At 53.1% G+C, this 11,026-nt stretch overlaps 1 protein-coding gene across 1 annotated transcript; it reads right to left on the bottom strand.

Moving 5' to 3' along the window:
* Positions 1-1,192: 1,192 nt before the first annotated feature.
* MFSD3 (major facilitator superfamily domain containing 3) lies at positions 1,193-10,220 on the bottom strand. Its single transcript, XM_015427955.1, has 5 exons — positions 9,641-10,220; positions 7,967-8,114; positions 6,345-6,451; positions 3,078-3,187; positions 1,193-1,372 (listed from the first exon to the last, which is right to left on the bottom strand). The coding sequence occupies exons 1-5, from the start codon at positions 10,218-10,220 to the stop codon at positions 1,193-1,195; spliced, it is 1,125 nt and encodes a 374-aa protein (XP_015283441.1).
* Between the last annotated feature and the right edge of the window lie 806 nt (positions 10,221-11,026).

Raw genomic sequence — 11,026 nt, 5'->3', positions numbered from 1 at the left:
GGCTCTGCAGCTTACCTGGCTGCTTCTTGCTCTGACTGAGGGCTGCTGGGAGCAGGGGGTGGGGCCTGTTGCATGTGCCCGCCCCCTGGGCTCTTTACTGCCGGAGCTCCGCTCAGTCCAGTGGCACCTTTAAGACCAAGTTTTATTCAGGTACAAGCTCTCCCTCCTCTGTGAGGACTGATCTGCACGCCCCCCCCAATAGCTAGCAATCCAAAACAGCCCAGTGGAGCTGAACGGTGGGTGTTGCCTTCTGACACACTTCCGGTGATGTCAGGGGGTGTGGCATATGCACATAAGTTATGCTAAGGAGTTATGCTAATGAGCTCCTGCACCTCTTTTTCTACGAAATGACCCCTGCTCCAAGGGAAGGGTGGGGTATAAACCCAACTCTTCTTCTTCCTCTTCTTCAGAGCTGAAGTAAGCTAGAGGGCTTACCGGCCCAGGCTCCAACCTAACAAAGGACCAATGTTCCCTCTAAGCTGCGTTAGTGTGAGCTAGCTCACAGTTTTTTAACCTCCGGCTCACACATTTTCGTCTTAGCTCAGGAAGGATGGGGCTCCAGAGCTCTGATTTCAAAGGCTTTCCCTCTCCTCCCCCTGCATGCTTGGAGATATGGGTGCCAACACACACACACACACACACACACACACACACACACAGAGGCAGGAGGGGGTTTGTCAGTGCCCAGACGGAACCTAGAACAACAGGGAGCTAGGATCGTGAAAGGAACCAATGGACTTGTAGTCGCACTGTAAATAGCCTGTCACAGGTCGTGGGTGGGGTGTTGTGTTGTGCACGGATTGAAGCGGGGCTTCGGCCCGGCTAGTTTGTCTTGTAGCTGAGCTGAATCCCTGAATAAAGCATGAGCCGGTCACTTCACACGCCTCGAACCCAGTACATTTCAGGGTTGCTGCTGCTGAAGGACTCAAAAGGAACCGAGTTCAAGGTACAGGCACTTTATTGGGGCTCGGAACGGCTGCCTGGCTGACCGAGGCAGCGGAGCACATCACGGCCTCGCTCTCCTCCTGCTCCCGTCTGGGAAGGGGGCTGCCCAGGGTCCCCGCGGCCAGAATGGCGCTTCGCCCCTCAAGCGGGAGCCCTCGGCCCCCGCCGATGCCCCCAAAGGCCCCCGGAGCCCAGGATCCGGCCCACGACACTCTCCTCTCGCCCGAAGGTGGCGGTTCTTCGGTGGTCAACTTCCCGCCGGGGAGGCTTGCAGGCGCAGCGTATACAAGAGCGAAGTGAAGGAGAGGGAGAGGAAGACGCAGAAGGACGAGGTGAAGCCCAGCCAGTCCACGAGGCTCCCCACCAGGGTGCTGAAGAGCAGCTTGCCTAGGACTTCCAGCGTGGCCAGGAAGCTGTAGTGGGTGGCCTGGAGGAGGAGGAGGAACGGACGGTCGTGAGCACAGCGGGAAGCGGCTGGCGGGCCAGGGCTCGCGGAGTGGCTCTCTAGGGTTGGGCCACTCTGTGCTGGGGAATTCCTGCAGACTGGGGGGGATGGAGCCGAGAGAGGGCAGAGACCAAGTAGGGCCCTATGCCGTAGATGTGACCCATCAAAGGGGCCTCTGTCTCCAGGGGGACTGACTTCCGTCTTTTGGAGGCCAGTAGTAATTCCGGGGGGATCCCCCGGCCTCACCTGGATGTCAAATACAAAAACTGAGGGTCACCATTGTTAGGGAGACAAACAAAAATATATATCACTGTGTACCAGGGGTCATTTCCTGCGGGAGCACACAGGAGCGGAGCTCCGGCAGTAAGGAGCCCAGGGGGCGGGCACATGCAACAAGCTCCCAGCAGCCCCCTGCTCCCAGCAGCCCTCAGTCGGGCCACGAGGAGCAAGAAGCAGCCAGGTAAGTTGCAGAGCCCCCCCTCGGTCCGCCTTCAGGTACAAGCTCTCCCTCCTCTGTGAGGGCAGATATGCGTGTTCCCCCCCCCCCCCCAAAACATGACCCCCCCCCCCCCAATAGCTAGCAATCCAAAACAGTCCCGTGGAGCCTGAGCGGTGGGTGTTGCCTTCTGACACACATCCGGTGATGTGCAAATAGGTTATGCTAATGAGCTCCTGCACCTCTTTTTCTACAAAATGACCCCTGCTGTGTACAATAAATATATGCTTTCAATGCTCTATCTAAGCTGTGGAGTCTTGTGAGAAAAAGTTTTACTTGGTGAGCTACTGGCATTAAAGTTGTGAGCGAGCGATTTGGCCGCTGCATAAATTAGTCTGCTCTGGAGCCCCATCCTTCCTGAGTGAAGACAGAAATGTGTGAGCCGGAGGCTAGAAAACTGTGAGGTAGCTCACACTAACTCTGCTTAGAGGGACCACTGCTTACGTTAAAGCAAATGTTATCCTTTATTCTTTTTCTTTTTATATTTTTCAATACTATTGTCTAAATACTGGTATCAAATATTTTCAAAAATATATTCCACCCAAACAATACATAGAGAAAAATATGTTTCACCCAAACAATACATCAAGGGCAGGTTTACAATTAAAGAATACATCGAGTGCACTCGATATATTGTTTGGGTGAGACCTATTTTTCTCTACGTAGTGTTTGGGTGGAATATACTTCTGGTAATATTTGATACCAATATTTCGACAACAGTATTGAAAAATATAAAGCCAGTGTGAGCCAGTGTTCCCTCTAAGCTGAGTGAGTGTGAGCCAGCTCACAGTTTTTTAGCCTCCGGCTCACAGATTTTTTTGTCTTCGCTCAGGAAGGATGGGGCTCCAGAGCCAACTAATTTATGCAGGAGCCAAACCACTCGCTCACCATTTTAATGGCAGGAGCTCACAAAGGAGAATTTTTGCTCACAAGACTCCACCGCTTAGAGGGAACATTGCCGTGAGCATATATTCATTGTACACAGTGATATATATTTTTGCATGTCTCACCCGAATGTTGGAAACTCTACAGCCCTCCCAGGGCCCGAGAACGTCGCCACCGGTCATCCTAAAATTTCGAACACAAGGTGTTGCCTAGGAATGGGACAAGATGATTCTCCGGGTCCCTTCCAAGGCGGAGATTAAATCAATGGAACCAGGGCACTGTCGCGAGGCAAGCAAGGGCGGCTACCTGTATGCTCTCGTCCGCCTTCTGGGTGCAGTGCATCATGAGGCTGAACGTCAGCGTGGTCACCACCCCGGCAATGAAGTGCTGGGTGCACAGGCTCACCACCGCAGCCGCTGCAAAGAGAGAAAGGGAGGGAACGCAGCTAGCCTGGAGGTGGCCGCAGGGGAATGGCCTCGGCTTGGCTTGTGAGACGCTGAGGGAACGGGGCTTGAAAAAGAAGAAGAAGAAGAAGAAGTGCCCAAGGTCATCCAGCAGGTGCAAGTGGAGGAGTGGGGAATCAAACCCGGTTCTCCCAGATGAGAGTCCGCGCACTTAACCACTACGCCAAACTGGCTCTCGAGGGGGGCAGCCTCCCTTCTCCACGGCTGAGCGACCTCTAATGCTTGTGTTTGTTCAAATGTGCCTACATAGTTCTGTCTCTGATGCGGGACCTGAATGCTTGGCGAAGTCTGTTTGCACGATGTGTGACAAAGAGCATCCAAAGTTGCAAGCCTGGCCCGGACCCTGGGTAGCCCAGGCAAGCCTGGTCTCTTCAGATCTTGGAAGCTAAGCAGGGCCGACCCTGGCAAGTATTTGGATGGGAGACCTCCAAGGAAGACCAGGGTTGGGCGGCCGGAGGCAGGCTATGAAGCCACTTCTCTGAAAGTCCTCCGTACCCCAGTAGGAGTCGCCAGAGACCGCCATGACTTCCAGGCACAGGCGCACGCACACACAAATGCAAAAATAACAAAAAAGGAAAAGAAGAATACAACGCTGCAAGCGTGCACATGGGGCCAGTTCCAGATGCCCCCCCCGAGGCAGCCTCCCAAAGAATTCCCTAGCTATGGGGCTGACCCCACATGACCTGCCTGGGGGTCCCTCCCTGCCCCGCCCCCACGCCCTCCTGCTGCCCACCCTCACAGTCCTCTGCTCTGCCTGCAGCCCTTCTCCTGGGGGCCCTGGGCCGTGTGTGTGGCTGGAGGCGTGGCTGGTAGTTTGGTGAAGCCCTCCCAAGTGTGCAGGCAGGGGGCTCAGGAGAGGACTCTAATCTGGGAGAACCGGGTTTGATCCCCCCACTCCTCCACTTGCACCTGGCTGGATGACCTTGGACAAGCCGTAGTTCTGATAAGAGCTGTCCTTGAAAAAGAGCAGTCCTCAAAAGAGCTCTCTCGGCCCCGCCTACCCCACAGGGTGTCTGTTGTGGGGAGGGGAAGGGAAAAGGAGTTTGTAAGCCGCTCTGAGACACCTTTGGGTAGTGAAGGGCGGGGTAGGAATCCAATCTCTTCTTCTCTGAGAGCCAGTTTGGTGTAGTGGCTAAGTGCGCTGTCAGGGAGAACCGGGTTTGGTTCCCCACTCCTCCACTTGCAGCTGCTGGATGACCTTGGGCAAGCCGTAGCTCTGACAAGAGCTGTCCTTGAAAAAGGGCAATTTCTGTCAAGAGCTCTCTCAGCCCCATCTACCCCACAGGGTGTCTGTTGTGGGGAAGGGAAGGGAAAGGAGTTTGTCAGCCGCTCTGAGATACCTCTGGGTAGTGAAGGGCGGGGTAGAAATCTAATCTCCTCCTCCTCCTCCCCCACTCCTCCAGTTGCACCCACTGGATGACCTTGGACAAGCCATAGTCCTGTCAGAGGTGTTCTTGAAAAAAAGAGCCATTTCTGTCAAGAACTCTCTCAGCCCCACCTGCCTCACAGGGTGTCTGTTCTGGGGAGGGGAAGGGAAAGGAGTTTGTAAGCCGCTCTGAGACTCCTCTGGGTAGTGAAGGGCTGGGTATGAATCCAACCTCTTCTTCTTCTTTTACCTCCCAGGGTGTCTGTGGTGGGGAGGGGAAAGGAAAGGAGTTTGTAAGCCGCTCTGAGACTCCTTTGGGTAGTGAAGGGCGGGGTATAAATACAATCTCCTCCTCCTCCTCCTGTGGGCCCCATCAGAAGCCCGGGGCCCTGAGAGCTGCCCCACCGCAGGGTATGCTGACGCCTGCCCTGGACGCACCTGCAGATGTGCAGGCAGGCTGTGCAAAAGTCTCCTGTGGGATGGCAATGGAAACTTCTGAGCATGGAATGGTGTCCCGGCCCTGTCCCCCCACCATCCTGACAGCTTCCACTGTTAGTCTCCTCCTGACCCATGATGCCACCACCCCCACCTTCTACTCTCCTGTTGTTTTTTTAAACTAAGGGGGTGAAGGAGAAGAGCTCAGGCTCCGGGACCTCTGGGAGCAGGTCTTGGGGAACAAACCTGTCTCCACCTGAATGCTCCCTCTAAGCTGGGGAGTCTGGTGAGCAAAAACTATCCTCGGTGAGCTACTGGCATCAAAGTTGTGAGCGAGCGATTGGGCTGCTGCATAAATTAGTTTGCTCTGGAGTAGAGATGTGAAGGCCCGGGAAAAAACTGGGGAAAAAACCATTTTTCTCCCGAAGCCTTTTTTGTTTTTTTCCAAAAAATTGGAAAAATTGAAAAATGGAAAGGAAAAAAACATGACTATGGAACGTTTTATTTTAACATGATGAATAAAATATTTTAAGACAAGGTGTTCAGATATTTTCCAAATCATTTCTAAAAATTACGTATGGTATCTGGTCTAATTTCTGTGCCCTGAGGACAAGCAAGTCCTAGGTTACCAACTGAACTCTCCAACGCGAGAACAAGATGCATTTCTTCCTTTAGGAGGTGCTATTGTCACACGCATTTCTTCCTTTAGGATGTGCTATTGTCACACGAAAAGAAAAAGGTTTCAGTTTTGTTTTTGCATGTGGGTGGGTATTCTGTTTGTAATAACAGTTTGGATACACTATATTTTTAATAGGCTAGTTGTGATAATTTCATGCCAAGTAAAAATGTCCATAGTCATATTTTATGTTCCTAAAGTAACAGAATGACTTTCAATCTGGAAAAGGAAAAAGAAGTGCTAATGTAGCATATTTTTTCAATTTCCCCAAAAACTTCCCTTTTTTCCTGAAAAAAACCAGAACAAAATTGGGTTTTTTTTTCTGAGCTTCAAAATTTCCTGAAATTTTACATCTCTGCTCTGGAGCCATCCTCCCTGAGCTGAGACAAAAAAATGTGTGCGCCAGAGGCTAAAAAACTGTGAGCTGGCTCACACTAACTCAGCTTGTAGGGAACACTGCCTGAGACCCTGGAGAGCTGTGGCCACTCAGAGGAGACAGGGGGAGACCAGGCCTCTTTTTCTGGTCCAGATGCCCAGGAGGGCCGGCCTCTGGCCTCCTGAACAGTCGTAGGGGAGAGGGACCAGAAAAGCCGCACCGACTCAGCTTCCCTCTTTCACCGGGCAGAGCTCACCTTCAAACACGGACACTTTGTCTTTGTAGAGGGCCGTCAGCAGCGTCTGGAAGAACAGGCCGCAGACGCGGAGCGACAGCAAGCCCTTCAGCAGTGCCAACGGGTGCCTGGCAAGAAGAAGCCACAAGGGGGGGGGGGGTTTGAGGGAGTCATCAGGCAGGGCGACAAAGCCCAGGAACTTTGTGGCCGACTTCGCGGACTGCAGGAGGTTCTGGGCATCTCTCTGTGGCTTGTGCGCACGGAAGCTCATACCCTGAATAAAACGTTCTTGGTCTGAAAGGTGCCACCACCAGACTCAAGCTCGATAGACTCGAGGTTTCATCAGCTGAGACCTTACACCTCTCGTATTCTTCCCCTGTGACTTTCCCCTGCTCCCTCTTTTCTTTCTAACTTGCATCATTTTGTCGAGTCTATTGAGCGCTGTGCCGGCAGAAAGACGCGAGGCCCATTGACTTCACAGGAAACACCTTTAATGAGTTGCTGCTCACTGCATAATGAAAGGAGATCTACTTTTCCCTAACAAGATTTCCTTATTGTCTCAAGGTTGTTTTTCCTTACTGAGTTCAGCCTCCAGGTGGGGCCTGGAGATCTCCCAGAGTTACACCTGGTCTCCGGGCGACAGAGATCAGTTCCCCTGGAGGAAATAGCAGCTCTGGAAGGCTCCTCCCCTCCTCAAACCCCGCCTCCCAAATCTCCAGGTATTTCCCAACCCGGAGCGGGCAACCCTAGCCTAGGGGACAAGTATTCAGAATCCCGTGTCTTCTCTTGGAAAGATCTAGTTCTCAGTATGCCTCGTGGAGATATTGAATGCTGTGCAACAGGCCCGTAGCCAAGATTTTGTGGCGCATGCGGGGAGGGCGGGGTATAAATGGAATTAAATAAATAAATTAGAACCTAAGAGAAGCCCATGTTGGATCAGGCCAGTGGCCCATTCAGCCCAACACTCCATGTCACAGAGTGGCCAAAAACACCAGGCAATTTTTTCCCCGGTGGGGCTGAAGTTCTCAGCACAGAAAGAACAGCCATTTAGCCAACACAGTGCTGTTAGCAGGATAGATCTCTAAACTGCAGGCTGTCAGCCACTTTAGATGGCCGTTCTCAGCTGCTGCAAGTTAATCACTTCCGCCGGCCTAAGCAGCAATCCGGAGAACAGGGGTGGTGGTGGCAGCTTGATGACTTCCACAGTCAAGAAAGCTAACACTTGGGCAGAAAAACTCTCTCAAAGGAGATCAGTTTCTTGACCCAGAGTCAGAAGGGATCCTAGAGGTCACCTACTCCAACCCCCTGGCTCAGTGCGGGAATTAGTCAACAACAGCACCCCGCTCTGCTTAACATAGCGCATGCCTTTAAAAAAAAGTTTTGAAAGATTGAAACAAGCGTTTACAAGAGACATTCTGGTGGGGCTGTGCCTTTACGAAAGGGGGCAGAGCCCCCCCCAAAGCCCCACCATCGCTACAGGCCTGCTGTGCAACAATACTCTGGAGGAAGACTGGTGCCACTGACCCACTGAAGCTACCGGAAAGGGCCTCTCTCTCCCGAACCCTGACCAAAAACCCAGGTGGGAGGAAAGGGGGAAGCTGCACAGAGACAAGGAAAGCCGGGGCCCTTCGGTGATCCGTTACCTCTGCCTTGCCATCAGGTGGCCGCCCAGTGAGGAACCGGCGATGGAGAAGAGCGTGGCCACGATCCCGTTCCAGAAGCCGAGCTTCTGAGGAGAGAAGCTGCGGTCCAAGAGGAAGAGGGGGAACATGGAGGTGGCCCCTTGTTCACCTGCAAGGAGAAAGGAGGGCCAGCTGGAGTTGCCAGCCTCCAGGCGGGGCCTGGGGACCTTCTGGAATGACAACACGTATCCAGACTTCAGAGGTCCGTCTCCCTCGGCAAAATGGCTGCTTTGGAGGATGGACTCTGTGACATGTTACCCTCCCCAAGTTCCACCTGTAAATCTCCAGGGATTTCCCAACCTGGAGTTGGCAACCCTAACAGACAGGAGTAGAGTCCTTCAGGTGGGGGCAGGAAAACATCTGGGCTGCAATAGGAGATCTCCTGCTATTACAACTGATCTCCGGAGGCAATAGAGATCAGTTTCCCTGGAGAAGACAGCTGCTTTGGAGGGTGGAACCTGCAGCACTGTACCCTGCTCAAGTCCCTCCCCTTCCCAAACCGCACCCTCCCCGGGCTCCACCCCTAAAATCTCCAGGTATTTCCCCACCCGGGACCAGGGCTCCCTCTAAGCTGTGGAGTCTTGTAAGCAAAAAATTCTACCTTGTGAGCGACCGGCATTAAAGTTGAGAGTGAGCGATTTGGCTACGGCAGAAATTCGTTTGCTCTGGAGCCCCCCATCCCTTCCTGAGCTAAGACAAAAACGTGTGAGCCGGAGGCTAAAAAACTGTGAGCTAGCTCACACTAACTCAGCTTAGAGGGAACACTGGCAAGACCAATGCTCCCTCTAAGCTGTGGAGTCTTGTGAGCAAAAATTCTACTCTGTGAGCTACTGGCATTAACTACTGCATAAATTAGTTTGCCATGGAGCCATCCTTCCTGAGCTAAGACAAAAATCTGTGAGCCGGAGGCTAAAATACTGTGAGCTCGCTCACACTCACTCAGCTTAGAGGGAACACTGCAATGCTCCCTGAGCTGAGAAACATCCAAAATCATAAACAAGTGCAAAAAGAGGCTTCATCTTTACTCACAATATTGTTGACTCGACCTTGGAATTAGATGTATCTAACTTTATAAGAACTGTTGATCATATGACTATTTATAGAGCTATGCAACACGCAAAAAAATGAAACTGCAGCTCTAAAAGGTATATATGGTCCCATTCGGATGGAGACTACGAAACGACTTTGTAATCCGGAAAACTTTGTTAACGTCACTGTTTGGACCTCTTCTTGCACTTGTTTATGATTTTGGATGTTTCTCATTATGTAAAATATATTTACTGCAATCACTGATTTTGTTAATATTACCTAGCGGATACACACAGCTTTCGTTGTTCTTCTCTAGTGTTACTGGAGCTGTGGCTCTCTGTTTTTATACCAAATCAGACCATCGGTCCATCAAGGTCAACACTGTCTACTCAGACTGGGAGTGACTCTCCAGGGTCTCGGGCAGACGGCTTCCACATCACCTCCTGCCTCGTCCTTTCCACTGGAGATGCCGGGGATTGAACCTGGGACCTTCTGCACGCAAAAGCGGATCCACTGACACGGAGCCACGGCCCCTTCCCCTGCCACCACAGATGAACATTTGTTCTCCGGCCGGTTCTGCCGTTGCTAACCTCGAGAGAGGCTTACCTATCTTATAGATGAGCACGAAGCCAGCGGTCCAGGGGGTTCCCGGCACCTGGAGCAGCCCCCGCAGGATCCGCCAGGGGTTGAAAGTCCGGCTCCGGGCCTGGCCCTCCCGCGAAGGGCGCTGCAGCCGCAGATCCGCGCGCCAGGTGTACAGAATGGCCAGCAGGTAGACGGCGGCCAGGGACCAGAAGAGCGGCCCCCAGCCCAAGAGGTGGAGGAAGGAGAGGAGGCCCCCTCCCGCCGCCACCGAGCCCAGCTTGTAGGCCACCACCTGGACGGTGTTGCCGTAGCCCACCTCCTCTTCCCCCAGGAGCCAGACGGCCACCCCGTCCACGGCCACGTCCTGGAGGGAGGCGAAGAAGTTCATGCAGAGGAGGGCGGCGGCCACGGGGAGGAACTGGGCCTCGGGGGTCAGGGTGGAGCAGGCCAGGCAGGCCAGGGCCAAGCCCCCCAGGCTCAGCACCAGCCAGGTCTTCTTGGTCCAGTACTGGTCCACCAGGGGCGCCCACAGGACCTTGAGGATCCAGGGCACGTAGAGCACCTTAGCCAGGCTGATCTTCGTCAAGGAGAGGCCCACCATGCGGAAGTAGATCGGCAGCAGACCGGACTGCAGCCCGTAGGGGATCCCCTGGACGAAGTACAGCAACCCCAGCAGAGCGTATTTGGGGTTCATCCTTCAGCAGTCGGCCGTCGGTCTGGAAGGAATGCAAACAGAGGCAAGCGTCATCGGGGGGGGGGAGGGGCTGTGTCTCAGTGGAGGAACATCTGCTTGGCACGCAGAAGGACCCAGGTTCGATCCCCAGGATCCCCCAGTAAAACATCTGGCAGTTTGGTGTAGTGCAGTGCTCCCTCTATTCCCAGTAGTCATGTATGGCTGCGAAAGTTGGACTATAAGGAAGGCTGAGCGCCGAAGAATAGATTCTTTTGAACTATGGTGCAGGAGAAGACTCTTGAGAGTCCCCTGGACTGCAAGAAGATCAAATCAGTCAATCCTAAAAGAAATCAACCCTGACTGTTCCCTGGAAAGCCAGATAATGAAACTGAAGCTCAAATACTTTGGCCACCAAATGAGAAGGGAGCACTCACTGGAGGAGAAGACCCTGATGCTGGGAAGATTGAAGGTCAAAGAAGAAGGGGACGGCAAAGGATGAGATGGCTAGACAGTGTCATCGATGCAACGAACATGAAGTTGAGCAAACTTCAGAGGATGGCGGAAAACAGGAGGGCCTGGCGAGATCTTGTCCATGGGGTCGTGAAGAGTCGGACTCGACTGTGTGACTGAACAACAACAACAACTCACCAAGTAGACCCTCTGGTTTTGCATCCCAAAGGCCAGTGGTAGGAGGGGCTGTGGCTCAGTGGATGAAAAAACACGAGAAAAAGTTC

Source organism: Gekko japonicus, unplaced genomic scaffold (assembly GCF_001447785.1).
Source record: "Gekko japonicus isolate JY-2015 unplaced genomic scaffold, Gekko_japonicus_V1.1 scaffold838, whole genome shotgun sequence".
Taxonomy (NCBI): domain Eukaryota; kingdom Metazoa; phylum Chordata; class Lepidosauria; order Squamata; family Gekkonidae; genus Gekko; species Gekko japonicus.
The sequence above is the reverse complement of the archived record's forward strand: the minus strand, read 5'-3'. Positions and strand labels throughout refer to the sequence as shown.